Consider the following 24,602-nt stretch of genomic DNA (forward strand, 5'->3'; position numbering starts at 1 on the left):
ACACACACACACACACACACACACACACACACACACACACACACACACACACACACACCTCTGCTGTAGTATAACAGATAATGTAGCCTTGTAAAAAAGAAAATGTTCCAAGAACATAAGACCCCCAAATAGACTAGAATTTCTCATTTCCTAGCAGAGTCCAGACAATATGTAATATACTACAGAGACTTGATTGAGGACAAAGGGTCTCTCAGTAGGGAAAATGTAAGGATGATAGATACCATGTGTGATAAGAGAGTGGGAAGAAGGGAAAGAGGGGAACAGATATCTCTATGTTTTAAGAATGGAACCTTTCATTCGTAATCTCTATCCATATTCATGTATTATAGTAGAGTTGGGAACCTTTTTTTTCCCTGGAGCAAAATTGGGTGGGTGAAGAGTAGGGGGGGGGGGGCAGCAAAACAAAGTTCAGCCACAGGTGGAGGGGAGGGGGTTGACCCATACCCTAGACAGTCCAGTCCTCATCCCCAAAGAGGTTGAGGTGAGCCCTAAGAAGAGGTCATCACTACAAAGCAACAGTCTAGGTAAAGTACCAAGGATAGTGATACTAGTATGCCCCCTCTGCACAGCAGTGCTATTCGTTCCACCCTAGTTACAGCTCTAATGGATTAAATTTGAGCACTAGAGGGAGGGTAAAACAGAAGTCTTTTTTTTTTTAGTTTCATTCTACTATCTAGGAGACTGTCTATTCCCTCAAAATATTCACACTCATTCTGGAGAACAAATTAGAGTCAAGATGCACTTCATACACTTCCTTCACCTTTTTTAGTCTGTTACTCTTCAAAGGAATGATAGAGAAATTTTTCCCTGTAAGGAAATAAAAAACAGGGCAAAAAGAAATCCAAAAAATGCAAATAATCATACCTAGTAAGGTGGGCTGCTTCTTTCCCATTCCACAGCACTGAGTAGGGGCAGAGCTCAGATGATAGGGGAGACAGGGCTGCTGGGAGAAAAATGCTGGGTTGTCAATTCCCGATCATTCACACCTTTGGTGCTCACTAAACAGGCGGATCGTTAAGGAAACCTTGATTGCCTTCAATGAAGTAGGAACAGTCTTTTAACAATTGTGCTTGTAGAAAGCACTTTCAGGAGAGATCCACTTTTCCACTTAATCTACAGAAGGGTCTAAATAGGTTAGCATTGTTTAGCAGGGAGAAGGGAAAGCTTTCAAAAAGTGACATAGCCATAGTCACAAGTCCATGAAGGATTCTCAAAGCCTAATACAGTGCCCTGACACATAGTTGGTCCTTAAATACTTATTTATTGGTATTAATTGAATATTAAAGGAGAAGTATGTTAGGGACTGTTCATTTGTAGGAGTATGGGATCTTAGATTTAGAACTGGAAGTACCTTAAAGATCACCTAGTCCAACCCTAAGTAACTAATTATTAATCCAGCTGTACTCAAGAAAAGGAGGAAGAGAAGTTGGCTTAAATAACACCAGAAGAGACTTAAGTTAACTATCAAGAAGAATTTTCCTATTGTTGATTGTTGAAGAATGGAACAGTTGATTGACCCCAAGACTGGAAGTTCAGAGACTTGGGTTCTAAACCTGGCTTTGGCACCATCTAAACTTTATGTCACTGCCTCACTTCCCTCATCTGCAAAATAGGTGGGTTGAATGGAGGGACAACATGGTATTGCAGAAAAAGTGCTAATTTTAAATCATGTAACTTGAGTTCAAATCCTAATTTTGCAACTTACTCTCTTTGGGCCCTCATACACTTGACCTTTTTGGGCCTTAGTTTCCTCATTTGTAAAATGAGAGGGTTGGATTAGGTGATCTCTAAGGTATATTCCAGCTCTAAATCTAAGATGCTTCTACGACTAAATGTATCTAAGATCCTTCCCCTTTAAAATTCAATCAACAAACATTTATTAAGAACCTGCTGTGTGCCCGGGTTCTATATTAGGCACTAGGGATACAAGTAACACTACTTACAGTAAGCTTATCTAACAGTAAAGATAGCAAGGACATATATAAGAGCATATCAAATAAATGGAAAGAGAATTAATACAAAAGAATCAAGTACATAGTAGTTTGGAAGGGAGGATACTAGCAGTTGGAAGGATCTGGAAAGCCTTGAGCTGCACCTTTGAAAGAAAAGGAATATTCTATGAGGTTGTAAGTGAGGTGGGGATGTGTAGGGGAAAGCCAGAGCAAAGGAATAAAGATGAGAGATGGAGTGTTATGTATGAAGAACCAAGAGGAACATTTTGCTGGATCTCAGAATGGGATTTGGATAACAATGTACAGTGAACCTGGAAACATTGGTTGGAGAGAAGGCTGTGAAATATGTTGAGAGCTAGAGAGTCAATAGAAAGCCACTGGAGCTTATTGAGTAGGGGATCTAGGATTGATAATTCCATTGTATATCCCTTGTACCTACCTCACATAAAGCAATCATAATGGACTTCACTAGTGCTAAACAAGCTGTTTTCTTTGGTACCATTTTCATATGAGATAATATTTAAAGCACTTAGCATAGTGCGTAACGCAAAGTAGTACTTAATAAATTCTCATTCATCTTCCTTTTTTCCCTTTCCCTCTATAGCTTCAAAGATACTGTTTGATAAATTTGCTTGTATTGACAACCAAAGCTTCCTGAACACTCCAAAAATCGCCCATAATATGGAGGTATAATGGAATTCCCAAGCTAGTTCCTTAGAGATCATCTAGTCAGAGGACCATGACCTTTTTAAATTCATGGATACCTTTGGCAGTAGGGTGAAACCTATGGACCTTTCTCAGAATAATGTTTTAAATTCATTTATGCATAGAATTACAAAGTAAAACTATTATATTGAAATATATCTGCCACTTTTTTTTTAATTAAAGGACCGTAGGTTAAAAGCTTCATTGTTAATGATCACTATAGCCAGCACTTATATAGCACCCATGCTAAACCTTTTACAATGATTTTCTCATTTGATCCTCACAACAATCCTAGGTGCCATTATTACCCCCATTTTGCTGTTTGAGAAAACTGAGTCAAACAGGTTAAGTGACTTGCCAGTCACAAAGCTAAAAAGAGTTTGAGGACAGATTTAAACTGGGGTCTTCCTGACCCCAGGCCCAGTGCTCTATCCACTACCCCACCTTGCTATGCCTTATTACACAAGAGAGAACTAAGACCCTGGAGAATTATATTATTCACTCATAGTTAATGAATTACAATAATTAACAATGAGTGAGTAGCGGTTATAGGATTAGGGCTCATCTCCTAACTCCCATTCAAATTAGCCTTCCATTAGGTCATAAAATGAATTCTAAAGAATGACAGTAACTGGGAGACATAACCATGCATGTCTACAGGTACTTAAAATGTGCACAAAGACTCTTCTAATAATGTGGGATGGGAACAGTGGGCAAGGATAAGGTCTAGACCTCTGATTTCATTGGTAGAGGATGAATGAATTTCCTCTTCCCATTCAGGAAGGCAACATCATGTCTCTGCTCTCTTGCTTAGATTCTTAGAGAATTGCTTGTAGTATAGGGCAGTTAGGGAATATGTGCAGAGTTACAAAGCCAGTATGTGTCAGAGCTGGGACCTTTATGTGTGACCAAAATATTATACTGCTAAACCATTAGAGAATTTTGAGTTTTCTCTCTTTATTTTTGGAGGGAGGAAGGCAAGGCAATTGGGGTTAAGTGACTTGCCCAAAGTCACACAGATAGTGAGTGTGTCAAGTGTCTGAGGCCTGATTTGAACTCAGGTCCTCCTGACTCCAGGGCCGGTGCTCTATTCACTGTACCACCTAACTGCCCTTTGAGTTTTCTACATAGGTGCAATCTTTTAAAAGTACTCTCCAAACTTCTAACTTTTTTTTCTTTATTAATTTGTTTGTTTCCTTTTAGTTTACAGGATTCAATTCCACAATTCCTTGAATTTCACTTTTTGTCCCCCTCCCCCCCCCATGGTGGCTTATAGTCAAGTATAGAATCTGTAAATACTTTCACATTATACATTGGTCAGGTTGTAAGGACGGATTGTACCAACTGGAATGAAAAATGGTAAAGAGGACATAAAACCAAATAAGAGAACGAAAAAGATCAAGTATTTTGCTTCCACCTGGATATAAACTTAGTTCTTTCTAGTTCTTTCTCTGGATGCACATTTTTCTCTCCATCATGCGTCTTTTTCTAACTTTTTTTTAATGAACAACTTGTTGTCCTTACCCACAGGGAACTGAATCAACTCTATTTTCTGCAATAATATTTTCCCATGGCGATTATGAGAATAGATATAAAATTAAATCAACCCCAGTTATTTTAGAATCTGTGTAAAAAGAAGCAAAAGTCTGTAGCAAACATGATTCAAAGCAGAGCAGACTAATAGAGTTTGGTACCTATTGTTTGTGACAATTAATATTTTCCCCTTCATAATTACTTTCATATATCAGGGCAAGAGTCCAAATTTGCTTGCTTTGGGGAAACTTCATCCACTTGGAGAGATGATCTAAAAAGATTAGCTTGCTTGAAAAAGAAATTACTGGCAATAACCAGGACCAGAGGGACCCTTATACAAGTGAAGATGAGTTATAGAATTAAAAGGATAAATTTAATTTGTTTCTCATGAAGTAGGGAGAATAATGTGTTAGAGTGAATCAAGTCAACCATAGATCAGTTAAGAATCCCATGAAGAGTTTATATCATTTGTCAAAGAGTGTCCTGGAGTCAGTGAAAAGGACTGGTAATTACTGGAAGACATTTTAATTAACTGAACTAAGTCCAGATGAAGGGCCCTGAGTCCTAGACCAGCAAAGGAAGTTTCTTGAATTCCTTATACAAGATGAAACTTCTAAGGAGAATGGATGCTCATATCTAAATGTGGTAATAACAGCATCAAATGTTTAATGGGGTGGGGGATAGTTTGCAGTCAAGATTTTCTGTGCTTTGTGGGGTTGATCAAATTTCATGAGGCAAAAGGAAAGACTGGAGACAGTATAGATATCATAGAAAAAACATATTTATCATTAGGACCTACCACTTTTTTTTTTTAAAGCAATCGGGGTTAAGTAACTTGCTCAAGGTTACACAGCCAGTTATTTCTGGATGTGGTGCTGAGTATCTGAGCCCAGGATTCGATCTCCAGGTCATCCCAACACTGGAGCCGGTGCTCTTACTTGCTGGGACCTACCACTTCTATCAGAGGTCCGTAGCAAAGGATCCTTCTATGCATTGACATTATACTATTCTCTGCATTTCAAATACACGTCCTCCTAATTGGTCACCCAATTATAATAAAGACTTAGATTTCTCCACTGTGTTGAAATTTATCAAACCTTTTCTTCACAGCAACAGTGCAGTGAGGTGGGTATTTTAAGATGTATTTTTCTGAGACCCTAAGGTTTCCTTTATTCCTACAGGTCAAGGAAATAAAAGGGCCTTGGACTTCCCTTCTGAGTAGGAGTAAGAGTTCTGAGGCAATATCCCAGTTTCCAGGGGGATGATGTATTCTCTGCATTCTCCTAAGGGAGCCTTAGTCTTCATCTAGTATGCACCTCTCCAACATTCTAGAATCAGAAGGAACAGAGTCATGGAAAATCACAGGGACTCAACATAAAAGTGGAAAGTTATAACAACCACAAAAAGGCTTACTTCTAGGCGCTTGCCATGAGACATCTGTTGACAGTTAAGGACAGTTAAGTCATCTGCTGCCCCAAAACTCAGGAATTAAAGAATTATCCTAAAATTGTTTTAAATGGATAGCAATCTTCATAAACTCAATTCTGTATTATTTTTGCTAATAAGAAGGAGTAGCATAGAATATTTCAAATGATGGATAATCACCCTATTTGGTTAAAAGGGAATACTTGACCCTACTCCTTGACATTGAGAGAATTTGTTGTAAGTTATAGAGTAGAAAAATAGGTGGAGTGTGTAATTGCTTGGTGTTTGAGAAAGGCAACTTTGTCATGAAGCATCCATGGTCCCCTTGGCAGAGTTCCCTGGTTGCCATGCCACCACAAGTGTCCATGACACCATACCAGTGGCCTAGCTGTTGCAGTCACTGAAGAGAGGTGTCTCTCTGTACTCCCCACATGGTGGAATGTTTGGAGTGCATAAAGCAGGTCTAGTTTCCTCATGCAGAGATGTAAATCATGGTATTTTTCCTCTTGTGTGGGCATTATGGGTATGCAGTGGTGAAGTTATCCCTCAGAGTGGCTTGGTTCCATTTACTCTTGACTCTTTAAAAGGACTGACTGTCCATAGAACTCTGCTGGAGAAGGCTTAGAAAGAGGCATTGAACCAGTCATTTCTTTGGGATGGAACTCTGGGATGAGGAAACTTCCTCTACTGATGCAGGTTGTCACTTTTTCTTGCTACTTTTAGAGGAGCATTTAGAGTAGTCAGTATGTGTCAGAGGCAGGACCTGAACCTAAGTCTTCCTGACTCAGTCCAACTCATTCTCCACTATGTAATGGCTACCTCTCTCAGCACAGGGAAGGATAAGGGATGTAATTTATGGCTGGGGTACTCTTTGGCAGCACCAGACTGAGAACTCCTTTCCTGTTCCCAACACACGTAAACCACTGCTTTCCAACCAGCTGGCTGTCCAAGTAGCTGGGATGACTTCCAAGGAGTTTGAGTAATTTGTGATACCAAGAAGCAATTTAAACAAAATCTGGAGTTGACTATATATTAAATCTGCCTCTACACAGTGGTTATAAAGTGACTGGTAAAAAGCAAGAGAATCAGAGGTTTGAAAGAGTTAGAAAGAAACTGAAAGCTCCTTTTAGAGAAAACACTTATGATTTTACTAAGGAATTGACTTATTTTGGTGGTTATCCCCCACCTTCATTTCTTTGAATGAAAAATTTGATAACACTGGAGTAAAAAGTATACTAAGAAATATGTATAAATATGTTTAAGTAATTGCTCATCTACAAATATATGCTGTAATCTATTTTCCCCAATACTGTATTGTTGAGATCCATCCTTTATTTTTATAAGAAAATAAAGTATATTAATAAAATAAATGCCTGTAGCTCAGAAACTCAACATTTCAGTGCTCTGCTATTTGAATCTGGTGACTGAACTGCCATTTATTTGATTGTGGGTCCTTCGGCATTGACCAAAATCTGCTTGTTAAGTACTCTGTGGATTACTGGTATCAGAAAAAAAGGACACTTGTGAAAAGAGAGAAAGTATTACTGGGATATTGTTTTCTGGGGGATATGCTCCTTAGCAGTGGGATCATGTTATATTCATGCTGAGGGTCCTAAAGTTCAAAGACTATGTCTGGAGTGACATGGGAGCTTAACAGAAGCTGGAATCTAATTTACTCTTTGGCTCTCCAGTTAAATTTTTAGCAATCAATTTTTTTGGGGGAGGCACTGTGGAAGGGGTACTATTCTATATGGAGACACAAGCACAGGTTTTTTCTAGGCCTTGGTTATGAAATTCTCATTGAATTAAGGGTCTTTTTGGTTACCTACTTTGCTTTATAACTTTCTTAGACATTTTTTCTTTGTAATTTTAAGAGGAAGGTAACCATAAAATCTGAACACCAAACATCTTTAAAAAAAAAAAAGATTCACTGTCTAAATCTCTACATTCCCATTTCTTTTTTTTTTTTTAAGGCAGTTGGGGTTAAGTAACTTTCCCAAGGTTACACAGCCAGTTTTTTTATGTGGGTGTTAAGTATCTGAGGCCAGAACTGATCCCAGGTCCTCCCAACTCCAGGGCATGTGCTCTTACTCACTGCGCCACCTGGTCGCCCCACCCCCCCCATTCCTTTTTATCAAAAGCTCATCAAATCTTTTTTCCAACCCCAGAGATGTTAATTATTGTTCTTCATGTGCAAATATACCCACACTCACACCCACAAATAGCATTTCCTGTAACTTAAACCCATATTTTCTACATGGAGAAGACACAGAGCTTTCTAATGATAAAGATATATTTTTTAATTCCTATTTAAGATTTACTTAACAATGAAAATAAGAAGGAATGGGTAAGTTGGAAACCATCAAACTTATTTTCTCATCAACTTGTCTGAATTCCATCTCATTTCCCTTTTGTTGCCTACACTATCTAGCCCATATGGTAATTAGGAAAAAGAAAAAACAACCCCAAAACTATAATGCCCAGTCAATAGGTACCTCCCCTGTCTGGGGTTCTCTGATATAAAACACATACTTTGTGAAAGCTCAGACTCTTCAGAGTACTTAGAAATAATGAATTCCACCTGTGTCAGTCTTTAACCTGCCCTTTAGCTGTCCAGTTTTCTGTGGATTACAGGTTTAACCCAATTGTTTTCACAATGATGATTAAAATTTAGGCGAGATGAACACCAAAGAACCCTTTGAACATTTAGAATGGCAAATTCAGAAAAAAGCTTCTTTTTATTTAGCATAGAATACTTTCTTTTGGATATGTTTTGAAGAGTTTCTGTCACTCTAATAACAATAATAATGAGAGTTAGCATTTATATAGCATTTTAAAGTTTACAAAGTGCTATACAAAAACCTCATTTAATCCTCACAATGATCCTGGGAGGCAGATGCTATTGTTGTCTCCCTTTTTTAGTTGAGGAAATGGAGGCAGGCAGGGGTTAAATGACTTGTCCAGGGTCACAGAGCTAGTAAATGTCTCAGGTTGGATTGGAATTCAGATCATCCTGACTTCATGCCTACCACTCTATATAATACACCCAGCTTCACTTTGATGTATGGTTGACTTGAAAAAAGCTGCATATTTTGACTACTTTGCCCAAGTTGACAACTGATCAGTTTCAAAATCTTTACTGTGCGGACAAGGATATACATAAGATTTTGAAAGTCAAGATATTCTGCTCTGGTTTATTGAGTAAATCACTCCCAACCTCTCAGTCAAACTTGAACTCTCAAATATACAGTAATCATCAGCTTTATGATTTTAGATGTTATTGACCTGCTGGAATAAAAAAAAAAAAAAACTACCACGTAGTTTATTTCTCTTTTCCCTTCCGGCCAACAGTATTAACTACTTTCAAGCAAAAGCATGCACTTTGCATTTGTTCTTATTAGCTTTGGAAAGACCAATGCATAAAATGACTATTTAAAAAATTTTTTTTTAACAGTATAGCTTTCCTAGACAATATCTCACTAATATTGAGACATACATGAAACATATTTGTTTCTATGCATGTAAAGAATGTTTGAGATACACATATAGCATAGTTAGCATACATTGTGCTTGTAAAATGAAACATCCATTTTTATGACTGAATTAGACTCTATAATTAATTATGTTCTGTTATCTGACATGGGCAGGATTTGGTTAAGCAAATAACCTGGTTAATAGAGAATTGTGATGTGTATCATCATAACTCCTGGATTACTAATTTTTAGATCTCAATATAACAAGTGTATTATATACAAGTGTAAGTATATATAACTGAGCTTGGTTTCTTCTACCAAAAAAAAAGGAAAGAAAGAAAGAATCTGTGCCCAAACATTTTGAAATTTATCTGTACCTGTTATAATTATAAAAATATATAGATGTGTGTATATATGTATATGTATATATCCCCAAAGTGAAGATGCCAGATTATAGTAGGAGATAAATGCTCCTAAATTGTCTCCCTGTCCCTACATCCTACTAAATAGTATGTATTAAATCATTTTAACTAGCTTGGCTGTCCTTTCCTAAACAATGCCAGGAGTTCATGAGAAAATCACATTTCTATGCAATTAAGGAGGTCTAGGTTTGTGAACTAGGTGAGAAAGTGTCATAGAATAAAATTTTAGAGCTAGAATGGGTCTTAGAAATCAGCTAGTCTAAGACCTTTTTAGAGACAAAGAAACCAAAACAAAGATTTTCTGAAGAATATTCACAACATGATCATGAGGGGCCTCATTTGTAAAAAATGTCCTTTATGCTGTCCTGGTTACAGATAACACTTGGAAGGATGGTTTTAAAAAGACTTGGTCCAGTTTTTTGCTTATTGGACCGGCATTATAGCGTGGAAAGATCATTTTTCGATGGAAAATAACTCTTTCAATTCTAGACTTTGACACAATTCTTAGATGTTCCAATTACCATTTTAGTTTTCCCCCATGATTTGTTTTAATACATTTCAAGAGCTTCAATCTAGGGTTATTTTGTTATTATTAATGATGTAATTATTTTTAAGGGTTTCCAATCCGGGGAGGCAAGGTAAACATGTTTGCCTTTAGAGCTCGGCAGAACTATTTGTACATAACTATTCATACATTTCTGAGAATTTCAGCTGCCTCAGCAGCTTGTTTAGTGTGCATTGGGATTGATTAACAGAAAGAAACTAGTGCCATCTCGTGGTAAGATTGAAGTAGAACATTGAAACTTTGCAATTCAACAAGTATTTATGAAAGTGCCCACTAGGCGGTGAGTGGAGCAGTGGCTAGAGTGCTGGGCAACCTTCCTGAGTTCAAATCTGGTCTCAGACACAAGCTGTATGACCCTGGGCAAGTGACTTAACCCTGTTCACCTCAGTTTCCTCATCTGTAAAATGAGCTGGAGAAGGAAGTGGCAAACCACTTTAGTGTCTTTGCCAAGAAAACCCCAAATGGGGTCATGAGAAGTCAGACAGTACTGAGCAAAGGTTGGCGACACTGTGCTAGGGGCTGATAACATAAAAAGGAAAAACAAAACAAAACAAAAAAAACCCTCCAAACCAAGGTGTTTCCCTACTGAGGGAAACGTGCACAGATAAATAAAAAATATACACAAAATAAGGGCAAAATAATTTTGTCGGGGGCGGGGAAGGGCACTAACAACTGGGGAAGGTGTTTCAATCAACAATCTTTTAAAATTACCTACCATGTGTCAGGCACTGTGCTAGGCAGTAGGGTAGAAAGACAAAAACTGAAGAATCCCTGTCCTCAAGAAGAGTACATTCAAATGAGGGAGACATCACGTATGTGGGTAGATAGACAGACAGATAAATAGATATCTGGATCTCTGTATATGCATATGTTTATATAGAGATATCTTGGGGCAGCTAGGTGGCACAGTGAATAGAGAACTGGTCCTGGAGTCAGGAGAACCTAAGTTCAAATCTGAAAGATAATCTTGAGGAAGAAGGCACTAACCAAAAAGGCCTCAGGTACAACGTGACATTTGAGCTGAGTCTTGAAGAAAATCGGAAATTCCAAAAGGGATAAATGAGGAAGAGTGCATTACAGGCATGAGGGATAGCTAGGGCAAAGCTGTTTATTTCCAAAGACGGAAGATAGAAAGTCAAAATAAGAATTGCAAGAAAGTTAGTCTGGCTGGACTGTTAAATTAGGCCCACTTGTAGCAACTGAAATGAGGACTCCTTGGGTTTGAGAAGTTTAAAAACGAATAGTTTTTATCAGTTTCACTTACCATTTTAATTTCTTCGTTTCATTGAAAAACAAATCTAAGTGTCTATATTGGGGGAAGGAGTGGGGGGAAGGAAATTCATTCACAAGACTTAAATGTCCAAGGGAGATTTGTTACTGAATATTCTTTATAACTGGCTGGGTCGGGGTAGGATACTGTAGGCTTACAAATCTATGTCCAGATATTAGGTGATGGTAAAGTAGTTAGCCAGATTGGAGCTTCAAAGACAGCTTTTCCTTTTTCCTTTCTTCCTTCTTTCCTTTCTTCTTTCTTTTTCTTTTCTTCTTTCTCTTTCTTTCCCTGTTCCTCTTCTCTCTCTTCTTTCCTATATTCCCTCCTTCCTTTCAAAAGTCTCATCTTTGATGTATGCTTCATATTTACTTTCCTTCCAGCATGTTGATTAATGGGGACCACAGTGCTATCTGTCCCATCTGCTTCCAGATCCATGGTTTGGGATCTTTATTTTTTATTAATTTTTTAATTGATCAAAATCCATTTTTCTCCCTCCTATCCCCTCCTAATAAAAAGAAAAGAAAACCCTTGTAACAAATACATATAGTCAAGCAAAACAGATTCCCACATTAGCCTTATTTTAGAATCTTTAAATGCAGCAATTGGTTGAGGATAAAGGAATGTAGGACTGGAAGATTTCCCTATTATTAGCTTAAGGTAGCTAACAAAAAAAAGATATAAAGATTTCATCTATGGTGCTATTGTGGGCTTATCTAGTCCCAGGTAGACAAGTTGTTATTGGAAAAATAAGAAGTTGGAAAAAGAAATAGCTTCTGAGCTGTGAAACTTCACTTCACTCAGAAGTGAAACCAAGGAATAGGAAAAAATTAACTTTTATAGGATACCTGCCAAGGATCTTGCAAGATCCAGGTGAATGACCTAGGGTTATTTAGTCAAGCAAGCAATCAGAGGTCATATAGATGTGTCCATGTACCTCTCTATCTATCTTAATCTTGAGAGTTCCTTATGAAATACTGCCTCAGATTCCTTAGGGAGGAATACACAAAGATCTTATCAGGAGGATAAAGGTCTTATTTATTGATATAGCTATATGTAAGTGTGCATATGCACATATTTATCCAATAGAAAGAAATATTGTGTCATTTACATTCTTCAGGATGAAGAACCTGCAGTTACAAAATTCTGTAAAGGAAAATCCTATCTTTATACACATAATAAGGGCTATGGAACTACAAACACCAAACCTTGTGGAAAACATCATCAGTTAAAGGTTATTAGTCCTGTCACAAATGTAGAGTCCATGGAGGAGAATAATGTATAATAAGGCTGAAAAAGGAGGGTGGAACCAGTTGGGAAAGGGTTTTAAGTGGCAAACAGAGAAGTTTCTATTTGTGTGATATTATCAGACCTGTGCTTTAGAAAAATCACTTCGACAGCTGTTTGGATCATAGACTGGAGTAGAGAGAGAGTTGAGGTTCGGAGATCCATTAGGAGGCAATAGTGCAGGTGAGAGGAGATAGAAGGTATGAATTAGAATGGTGGTTGTGTTGTGAGTAAAGAGAAGGAGGTGTAAGTGAGATGCTGTAGAGATAGAATCTATAAGATTAGGAAATACCTCTTGTAGGAGACACAAACTCAAGGTCAAAGGAAGCTAGTGTTTCCAAGAGAAGGAAGTGAGGGAGAAGAACATTCCATGCATAGGGTTCAGGCTGCACATAAGCAAAGGGGTGGGAAGGGAAATGATGTGCACAAGGAACAAGGAAGTCAGTTTGACTGAAAAGTGGAGGGAATAAGGGTAGTAATCTGAAATTATCCTAGAAAACTAGGCTTGAGGCATCATGTGAAGCCATTAAGTGACAAATAGAGGAGTTTGTATTTTATTATCCTGAAGGTCAAAGGGTGTCATTGAAATTTCTTGAAGAAGGAAGTTACTTTTTATTTAGGAATATTTACGTGGCAACTATGTGGAACATTGTTTAGTGTTGAAGGAAATGGAAGGATTTAGGAGGCCACTGCAATAGTCTAAGTAATCGGTGATTATCTAGGTAAGCAGTAGTATCACCTGAGCTAGGTTGACAAAATTTTAAAAGTTTTCAAATTTTTGAAAAAAAAATTGCCCCAAAAGAATAATAATAGTCAGTATTTAAATAGTGCTTTAATGTTTAGAAAGTATTTTTAATTATGTTATTTCATTTGGTCCTCATAAGAACACTTTGAGATAAATGCTATAATTTTATTGGTATGCCTTCTGCTGTTGCAGATCAGCTACTGGTCCATCACATAGTCTCAGAGTGTTGCTTGGGGGGTACCGGGATATTAGTGGACTTGCCCATGCTCACAAAGTCAATATTTGTCAGTGGCATAGCTCATGACTAGCCTCTATTCACTATATAAAGCCATATCAGTAAATCTGGCAGGATAGTAAACTATTTGTGAGCAAGTCAATAAGGTATACTGGAAAGACCACCAGATCAGGACACGTGGGATCTCAGTCCTGCCTAGAGCCATAAGTAGTAGTGATTTGTGATTTGTGCCTGGAACAGCACAAGCAGTGCCCAGGATAAGCAGTACAAAATGAACCCTCAAACCTACTTCTTCAGAGAGGAGAGAGGAGAGAGCAGGGCAGAGCTCACAGCTGCAGTACTATCCAAACTGAGCAGATGCCACAGTCCCTCCCCATATACATGGCTAAGGTGTCACCTTGGGCCTTTTTTCCTCCTTCTGGGAGAGTGGGTGCATTTGGGCAAACCATGACAGTCATAAAGGAAAGCAATGGCTTGTCCTCTGTCTATGCCATCACCAGAGGCACCCAATCTCAACACCTTTGTTCCCAAACACTTTTAAGCTTTGGAAGAAGGTTCTACCCCTTTGCCAAATGAAATAGGCCAGAGAAGGAGGTACTACTAACTCATGATCATGGATGTAGGTGAACAAGGTCAGGGGGGAAGGTGAGATGAAAGTGGGAAATGAGGAAGGGTGTCAGACCTTCCTTCCCTGCTCTTTGCAAGTCCTCTGAGTATAGTGATATTTTGTCCAATAACAACATGTCATCAAATCTTCTCCTACCCCCAGCCAATATTCAGTGTACAGCTGACATGGTGAGTGTGTCTTGTGGTTCTCTCTGGCAGAGACCACTCATTGGGAATAAGCATTCTAATCTCTACTGTTTCTGTACTGCCAAAAGATTGCAATGACTTCCAGTCCTGTCCAAGGACAGAAGAAAGTCCTAGTCTCTACCACTCTAGTTAGAGCTCTGATCATGTTTTCTTGACATTTATTTAGTTGTGGTTTAGTTATCTGTGGCCAACAGATAAGTTGTTTTATCTTTGTGAGTCAGGCTTTTCTTCTCTGTATAATGGGAGACAATAATATTTGTTCAAATCTGGGTTATCAGTGGAAAGTGCTTTGTAAACCTTATAGGGCTATGTATATAAGTCATTATTATTATTATTATTATTATTCAGTTGTGACCCCATTGACCACAGTAGCCAATATTGTCCAGAGGTTTTCTTGGGAGAGAAACTTGTAAGTGACTTACACAAGATCACAGTAAGTGTCTAAGGCCAGATTTGAACTCAGATTTTCCTGACTCCAGGCCCAGTGCTCAATGCACTGAGCCTTCTAGCTGCATCTTAAATCATTATTACTATCCTTTTATCTGGCTTTTAAGAATGATATTCTAAAATGTCTATAGAAACTCTCTTTGTAATGGCAAAGAATTGGAAATTGAGGGATGTCCATGATTTGGGGAATGGCTGAAGAAGTTGTGGTATATCAATACTACTGTGATATAAGAAATGATAAGCTCAGTGTTCTTAGAAAAACATGGAAAGACTTGCACAAAATAATGAAGAGCAAAAATGAGCAGAACTAAGAGAACATTGTATACAGTAACAACAATATTGTTTTAAGAAAGACTGAGCAAATAAGTCATTTTGACTGTAACACATACCCAAATGAACTATAAAGGATATATGAAGATGCTAATCTGCATCCAGAGAAAGAAGTGATAAATAGAAATATGGATAGAATAATTTTACACACACACACACACACACACATATTTGTATCTAATGGTAGCCATCTCTAAATTGGGGGGAGGGGAGAGAAAAAAGGGGGGAAATGTATATGATAACTTTATTATATATTTAAAAGAAATAGCAAGTTGTACCCAACAGATTTGCAGTTTCACATTCATTCATCTTTTTAAAAGTTATACTAATTATGGAAATATTTCTTCTATTCCATAAATTTAAAAATAAATAAATGGGGGGGGAGAATGGTAATAGCATATGTAACCATAATAAAAAATATAAATATGGGAATCAAATCATTTAGTTAACAAGTATTTATTGAACAACTAATGATAAAAAATAGCATGTTTATACAGTGCTCTAAGATTTTCAAAGCACTATATAAAAAGATTTTCCATATAACAGCCTGTATGAGTTAGGTAGGACTCAGTTTATGATAGGGCATTGACTATTTTATGACTTTACTTTTGTGCAAATAAACCTAAACTTTAAAGTCTACTCCACTGGTCTCCTTTAATAGAAATGTAGGCACTATGTATACTGCATTCTTAGAGATTAAACACTGAGTGACCTTGACTAAGTTTGTGATCTCTAATGAATGGATAGTAAACTTCTGTTTTTTAAAACCCAATATATCCACAAAGAGAAATGTGAATATTTTAGTAAATTGTTATTGATTGTTTCTATATTGTTTAAATTTCCTCTTCTTTCCTTCCCTTTCCTCTCCTCAAGAACTGTCCCCTATAACAAAGAATTTTTATAAAAGAAAAAAAGAGTGAAACTGGCCAATATGAAATGTTCTAACATCATGCGCAATGTTACATAACCCATAGACCCTAGCCTCTGCAAATGAGTAGGTGTCTTTTCATATGTCTTCAATTGAGGCCAACTTTGTCTTTCAAATTTCTCAACATTCAGTTTTAATTGTTTCATTGCTGTTCCTTCCTTTATATTATTGTAGTCATTGTACACACACACACACACACACACAAATTTTCCTGGTTCTGCATACTTTACCATGCATCAACATATGTCTTTCTATGTTTTCTTAGAGGAAAATAGTACTCTATTATTTTTATGCACCACAATTTATTTCACTCTTCCCCATTCAATGAACATCTATTTTGTTTTCAGATCTTTGCTACAACAAAAAAGTGTTATTATACATATTTTGGTGCTTATGGAATCACCTTCCTTATTTGTTATGTGCCTTGGGGCATATGTCTAACAGTGGAATCTTTGCATCAAAGGATATGAACATTTTAGTAACTTTTTGCATGATTCCAAATTGATTCTCAGAATGGTTGTACCAATTCATAGTTCCACCAACAATACATTAATGTACCTGTCTCTCTAGAACCCCTCCAAGCTGACTATTCCCATCTTTTGTGTCTCTGTTAATTTGCTGGTGTGAGGAAAACCATCAGGGCTGCTTTGATTTTATTTGCATTTCTCTTAGTATTAGTGATTTGGAGTATTCTTTCATATAGTTAATAGTTTTTCATTGTCCTTTTGAGAAATGTGTTCAAATCTTTTTACTGTTCTCTATTGTGGAATGTCTTTTGGGCACAGTTGGTTTTCTATATGGCTTGATATCAAACCCTTAACAGAGATACTGACACAAATATTTTTTTTCCTAGTTAACCACTTCCTTTTTTATTTAAAAAAAAATAAAATTTTTTAATCTATGAAAAAAATTCAATTTCATGTGATCAAAATTATGAACTTTATTTTTTGTAACTATGTCTATTCCTTCTTTGGCTAAGAATTCATTCCCTTTCTATAGGTTTATGATCCACTTCCCTTCTAATTTTTTTATAGCATGATTCAAATAATATCTCCATTTTGAATTTAGTGTGCAATATAGGGTAAGATATTGGTCTAAGCCCAATTTTTCCAGAATTCTTTCCAGTTTTCCCAAGAATTCTTATCAAGCACAGAGTCCAGAAAGATGGATCTTAATTGGATTTGACTAATGCATGAAACAGTATGACCTGATGAAAAATAATAATGTGGTTTTCATTTCTGTCTTAACTGCTGAACTACCCTTGGATTCTGATTAGGTCCCTCACTGTCTCAGTCGTTTCCTTGGTAAAATGGGCCAAAAGGAATTTCCTTGTAAATAATGGTTTGAAAAGCGCTTTGAGAACCTTGAATGTAAAGCATAATCATAGTACAAACAAGTTACTGAAATATGGCAGATTATATCTATGGCAACTCAATTTATCTAAGATTGCTCCAATTTAAAAGTCCATTTCTAAATCAGAAAAAAAAATTCTCCATCAAATCATATGTTCTGATTTTTATTCAGAAAATATGGTCACCAAAATTGTAAGACAAACTACTGGACTTATATAGATGGTTCTTTTAATTCCTTCATGTGTTTTAGTGAAATATGAAACATGGGCATTATCCTTATGTTTAGCTTTGGATTTCAGCTTGAGTATAATTGAAGATATGTTCTTTTTTCTATTTTCATTCTAGAAAGCATCATCATTCATCAGTTACGGATGAACTCTAGATGAAAAACAACAAGCATATACTTTGTGTGTGCGTCTCCTTTGAACCGCAGCTGGATGAATATTACTTCTGCAAGTCTTTTGACATCACCATGGTTTTCTATGCTACTGATCACTAATGGAAATAATTTACTACTTCCAATGAATGTTTTGCAAGGTAGAATTTTAAAGCTTAAAGGCACCTTGCTAATATGGAAATGGGTAACAAAAGCAATACAGTCTCTGTGCCAACTGAATTTTATTCTCCTATTTGCAAAGCTTTCAGGTCCACTGGCAGATGCTTGTGTTTGTTATTATTTGCTATGTAATTTATTTTTTTAAGTACACTTTGTAATGTAATTTTTCCATTTCCATAGTCTATGGCACATGGAATTGTTGAATACACTGTCAATTCCTTAATGTGTTGATATTTTGTTTTCAAAATTAAAAAGAAATGTAATGCCTTTTTTTTCCTTTTGGTTGAGCTAGGCATTTTTAAGGAAAACAATAAATAATATTCTGTACAATTTCCCAGGGTGAATTTGTAGTTAAGACTTGAGAAGCACAAGATCCTTACAAGGGACTTATTATTATTTTTTACCTAGTGCTGTGGTTCTGAATGTGGTTCAATACTAACAATAGCTATGGAATATGTCCTGATTTCCAAGCTTGATTTAAAATATCTTCCACTATTTGTGGAAGCTGCTGTTACTTAAAAGTGTTCTTTGCCAAAAGCCCAAATTTGATGCTAATCACACTGGGAAATGATATACTTAATTGAAGTGTGGAAGCTTAACCTGACATTAACCTGATATATTGTAACTTAAAAGCCAATAAAGGCATACCCCACTTAACTTGGTTCTGTGAAAATATGATTTAAGACAGAGTAACATTAGAAGGGGGAAAAGAATGTTACGGCTTTTGAGACGCCAAACACCAGTTTAGACTGGATCTTTTCAAACCATCTGATCTGCATCTCAGGGCAACAACTGAACAATATTACATGAGGGTTTCTCAATATTATGGTTGGGTTGGGTTACAGCGCATTATTGATGTTATTACAAAATGACATTTGTCAGGGGATGGTTACGCAACATATAAGCCTGTAGTTTCAGACTGACAATTGAAGTGTTTTCCTACTTTTGGTATATAATGATAAATATAGGTAAGAAGGGACTGTGTGCTGCTAGCATAGCCTTGGTGAGGTCAACATTTTGTCATATCCTCAGAGTTTATCCATATGAAAGTTTAAATATGAAAAGTGGCCAAGTGTGATGAAAAATAAATTAAGCACAGTTGTTATTCACTGATGGCTTTTGGGTAGGATATAGATGACTATTATGGCAAATCTTTATGGACTATTTTAAAAGCTGAAAAATGTGATTTCTAAAGGGAAAGACAATATACCTTACTGAAATCTCATTGTCAGAGCTGCTACTGAATTCAATTTTATGTGAAAATTTGCCCCAAAGTTTCCTTGAAGTACTGATATTTTTGTTTCTCTTTAACCTTCATCAATATGAAAACATTTTCGACAGGCTCTATAACAAAGCATAATATCTATGAGCAATATGCAAACAGAATGAACCTGACAAATCACAAATCAATTGAACATATTTCTAATTTTACCTATACATATATTATGTAAGTAATAAAATATTGCAGTTAAAAAAGGCTTATTTTAAGTTCCAGAAGGATAATTAAATCAACAAAAGTAATACTGTGATGGGGTTATTTCTTTAACTCCCAAAGAATGGAGCCCATGACATTATAGACTTGAAAGAAGAAGCCCTTGCTAGGTTTGAACAGGAATGGGAGAATTTGGAAATCCTATGACAAGGACATATTTTTCCCTTATGTGGATTTAGAGAGTGAATAGTTGTGCCTTATAGAAAACAACAAGAGAATCAAGTTCAATGTGTATTATATTACCAGGTAGCTATGTTATATGTTTAAATATTTTTGGTTTTCACAAAGATAAAGAAATATTATATAATACATTAGTTCTGGTCCAAATAACTATGATAGCATTGCCATAACTTGTAAAATTTTGGACTGCTGGTCAAAAGTAATATTGTATATGTGTGAAGTTGATATTGTTATTATTACAAGGTTTTGTTTTCTAAGAAAGTTGAATTATAATGATATTTTAACTTCAGAAGAGCTACATAATGTTTTTATATCTGGGGTTTATGATTAAGTGCCTTTTTTCTCAGATGCTTATACCTCTGATACAAAAATTTACTCTACAATGAAATATTGCATTCAGTCATAATTTAATAGCTCTTCCCCTCTACTCCCATCTAATAAATACTATAGATTTGATGGTGTTTCCATATGTTATGGAATAATGATTCCAATTTCAAATAGTCTTCAAATCTCGTCACACAACATTGACTTTTCACTGAAATGCTATAGGAAATCTATAATATTTTTACCTTAAATGATTCTTTTCCTGATATATTTAGAATGTATTACATTATCCCCAAACAAGAAAGGTTGAGAATAATGGCTATGACCAAAAACAATTTAGGTAGAGGTTCATGTTTCTATCTATTCTATGATGAAATCTTCTGTATATCAAATTAGAATCGAAGGGTCAGGGAATTGAACCTAACATAGTCGTTTAAAAAGTGAATATGTGTAACAACATACAGAATTAGGAAAGATGAGAAAGTTTTGTGCAGTGAAAGATATAACAGTAGGATCCATACTTATGGAATCATAGATTTAGAATTGAAAGGGACCTTAGAGGCCATCTAGTCTAATGTATTCAATATATAACCAAACAAGTCCATGAGTATATCAAACTATAACACCCTGTTTAGTATCCAGGTTACCCCTATGGAATCCCTTTTCCTATCCCCTACCTCTACATCTGATAATATGAATAGTGCCCTTTACTGGGATACTCCAGGATACTGAGTCATGGGTATATTCCAGGCTACCTTTGACTATTATTAGAAGAAATATACTTTGGTGACTTCAAAAGTTTCTCCCATTATTGCTAGCATAGAAGGGACAGTAGCAGTTCAAGTTATTACCATCACCAATACTTCTCTAGTTCTGTATCTGTAGCAGCTCCAGTAGGTGATATGGGGAGGGATTGTGACAGCAGGTAAAACTTGAAATTATCAGTAATGACAGTAATAAAGACAGGAGGTGATTGGAAACAGAGGGAGGATAAATTAGGTCCCCTTAAGAATATTTTTGCCTCAGTTCAGAACTGTCCTAGGCTCACAAAGTTTCAATATCTGCTATTAGAGTCAAATCCTAATAATCATCAGATTAGATAATGATGTTTTAAAAATTGGATAATTTTAAAATGCTCCCCCGATGGGATTATATAAAAATTTTCAGTTCACATCACCAGAAGTCTTTTTCTTAACAATGAAATACAATGAATCCATTGCTGCACTTAATTCTTGATATGATATTACAGAAAGAAAATGTCCTGAAATAATTCACTATAGCTACCACCAATATATTGATAAAATACGTGTCTTTATGGCAGTTAGTAAATATAGCAAATAGACCAAATTTCAGAATGATAGCCCTGATTACCCACATGTGAAGAATTTATGACAGGATTTAGCCTTAGGATAATACCAGTTTGAAGAAACATTAATCTGAATAACTCATGCAACATAATAGCTTAAGTATAAGCAGAGAAACCTTGATCTGAAAAGAATTTCATAGCCACCTAAAAGTACTGTGTTTGCCAATCAAAGAAGGAAAAATACAAAAAGAAAAAGCTATAATAAACCCCCCAAACTAGGAGGATTTGGAGAAATTAATCTTGCTTTCTAGATCTTTAATATTTGTATTTCTTGAATTTTCATGCACTTAGCCCATAACTCCTTGATTTCATGAAGGCTATTTTATTTTTCACTTAGAAAAATAGTATAGGTTCATTCATTTTGAACTGAAACATTCAAGGTGCCATAACATGCTACATTTATTCTCCAGTGTTATTTCTTGTATATGTTATTTGGAAACTTTATCTTATTATTTGTGGGTTTGGTTGTTTCAACACTGCAGATTTATAGTCTATATTTTGGCTTAAAGAATATGAGTTAGATTCTTCCACACAAAGAAGCTTATAGTTTGATCAAATACATTATTAGAATTTGTGGAAGTTTAATGTGTTATCAGAAAAGGAATACATTTGAAAAAGTTTGGAAGTACATTTTACTTTCCTAATACTTATAACACAATGTACACTTAATATTGCCTCCTTTGAATTGTATTAATTGAGAAGTTTATTGTTTTCAGGTGAAACCTATTAAATATGTGCATTTATACTTGTCTTTTATATGAATGCAATATCCTGCCTTCAATTCTTCACTGACTATTGAATTTATTTAGCTAATTAAAGCATTTGGAGAGTTAGTTATAAAGTCAACAGCACCATTTGAAATATCACCAGAGTGTGAGAAAAATGTTTCTAAAATAAATGCATTGTGCAATATTTCTTTTGAGTTGAAACAAACTTCATAGAAAATAAAACCATGTTTTAAATGAGTACAGAGCCTCCTCTTCATTTAAAATGTAGCTCTCTCCTTTCCCAATACACCAACCTGCACTATGCTTACCCCAAACTGCCCCTCGGTTCATCCTGTAAGTCTGATTCTACTTATAGACCATAGCTCACAAGCACCTACCAATATGTTTACTTTTATTAGTCAGATGAAAGACAGTGGTTTGGAGGGAAAGAATTTAATGAAATAGCACAGTAAGAAAATTAACAATAAAACATTTCCCCCACATAAACATGGGACATACTCTCCACAAAACATACATACTGTCAGTGAGAAGAGTGTGTCTACTTAGGGAATATAGGCAGGTATGTAGAGAAGCAACGCTTACCACCAACGTTGCTAGGAGATTAGTGAATCACAGATGTCATTATGCTGCTTCTACTGGTATTAAATGATGTGTAGTTTCTGCTTGGAAGTGTTCTGCTAGTTTCATGTTCACTGCTAGGTTTTGCTTCTCTGAAACACTCCACTTCTGCATGTTGGTTACAGTTGTAGTTCTCAGTTGAGGCGAGACCTTTCCTAATGTTAATGGGATATAAAATTTTCCCCACCCATTAATAGGCCTTATGTGGAGCCCATTAAGGGAAGTTTGCTAAGGGGAGGTTTGCTTGTAGGAAGGTTTTCACACCTTTGGTTAATTTCTAATTAAGCATTGAATCAAGAGAGTTGTGATGCCCTTGTCTCTAAAAAGGGAATATATACTGTGAGGTTAGCATTTTGCTTTGGGGCTAACTCATTGGAAGAATTTTCTTGTTATTTGACCAGATGAGATTCTGGGTAGCTGTTAAGTAGCCCACCAGCTTTGAAAAACCCAGATGTTGGTGTTTCTCTCTCTGGTAACTGTGTATATATTTCCTTGGTCAGACAGTTGGATCTGTATGTTGATCTGTGCTAATTTCTCAGACAGAAGCCATGTCTGTTGGTCTTTATTTCAATGCTTGTATTTTCTCTATTTCCTTTGGATTTTCTCTGAAGTTTAGGGTGCTGACTTTTCCCCTGAACTAGTGAATGTAACTAAAAAAGATTGCTGACCCCTTAAATGGCTACCTTTCCTAGTAAAGCAGATCTAAGAACCCATGCTAGTAGCCATCCTGGGTATGCCAGTGTGGTTGCCACTACACTTTTTCCCCACAAGAGCAAGACTGAACTCATCATCTGTCATTTAGCTTAAAGCCCAGAGATTTAAGATTCAGACATTTTAGGGAAATAGACTCTTCACACACTTGATATCAAACTAAGGAAAATCCTCCATATTCTATCTTTTCATAAAAAAAAAGTAGATATATTAGTTCATGTGAACTTATCTATGGGCAGCTTTCTTTTCTAGATGGAGAGTCTTAGCCTTGAGAAGCTAAGCTTTTTTAAAACAGAAAGCAAGCGCACCAAGCTAAGTAGAAAACAGAAGCATTCAATCAATGTTTCCATTTTCTGCATCTGGGACTGAACCACAGTTCTTTGTTCCATACAACTATATGACTTAGGGGTAGAAATTCCCATGCCCCTCTTTGATTTAAGATGTGAATAAATTTGGGCCAAAACAAAGGCTAAGTAAGTGAAGGAGGAAGAGTCATTGTTCTCCACTCACCTAGCCCATATTTCTACATTTGTTATGTATAAATGGACAACAACAAGCCTCCAAGGCTTTGAGCCACCTTACAAAAATATTTGTTTTTTAAACTTCTGTATTCTCTTGCCTATTACACACATGCTACCCCTAATCACAAGATAGAAGCACAGCTATAACAGGTTTGGCAGGTCAACTTAGTCTAACTTCAAATGGTTTCAGAATCAGATAGTAAACAATGTTCATTGAATGTACACAGGATACAAAGCACTGTGGTCAAGGTCAAGTACAATTGAAATAGAAGCTGGTCCTTTGAAGGGTTCATATTCAATCTAGTTGGGGGAAATGAACACATAAAAATAGATTAAGAACATGCCAGCAATTAGATTAAAAATTAGATGTTCCAAAGCACTAGGGAAAACAAAGTAAAAGAGTGATCAATATTGGGTATTAATAGAGCTTGGAAAAGGGTAGAATTTTTCTGCAGCTACAAATTTGACTTATTTCTATATTTCATCTGTGGTGAGTAAAATTCAATTAAATTAGACTAAGGCACGTATTCTCTAAGCAAGATAACAGTTTATTAGCAGGGTGGGGACCTGCCAATAGAGTGGACCCAATGACTGCCTCAGTTA

At 36.2% G+C, this 24,602-nt stretch overlaps 1 protein-coding gene across 3 annotated transcripts in view; it reads left to right on the forward strand.

The window, feature by feature from the left end:
* The window catches only part of FILIP1 (filamin A interacting protein 1), a 265,398-nt gene extending 243,011 nt beyond the window's left edge, over positions 1-22,387 (forward strand). For all 3 annotated transcript variants that reach the window (XM_069067002.1, XM_069067004.1, XM_069067003.1), the window contains one exon: positions 17,849-22,387. Coding sequence is in view for 1 of the 3 variants with exons in the window: in XM_069067004.1 (XP_068923105.1) it covers positions 17,849-17,889 (41 nt within the window). In the remaining 2 variants the exon portion in view is untranslated. The remainder of the gene's footprint in view (positions 1-17,848) is intronic.
* The last annotated feature ends 2,215 nt before the right edge of the window (positions 22,388-24,602 follow it).

This window comes from Petaurus breviceps, unplaced genomic scaffold (assembly GCF_028583685.1).
Source record: "Petaurus breviceps papuanus isolate PSGF00001 unplaced genomic scaffold, PetGlider_PUasm1.0 90734, whole genome shotgun sequence".
NCBI classification, from domain to species: Eukaryota; Metazoa; Chordata; class Mammalia; order Diprotodontia; family Petauridae; genus Petaurus; species Petaurus breviceps.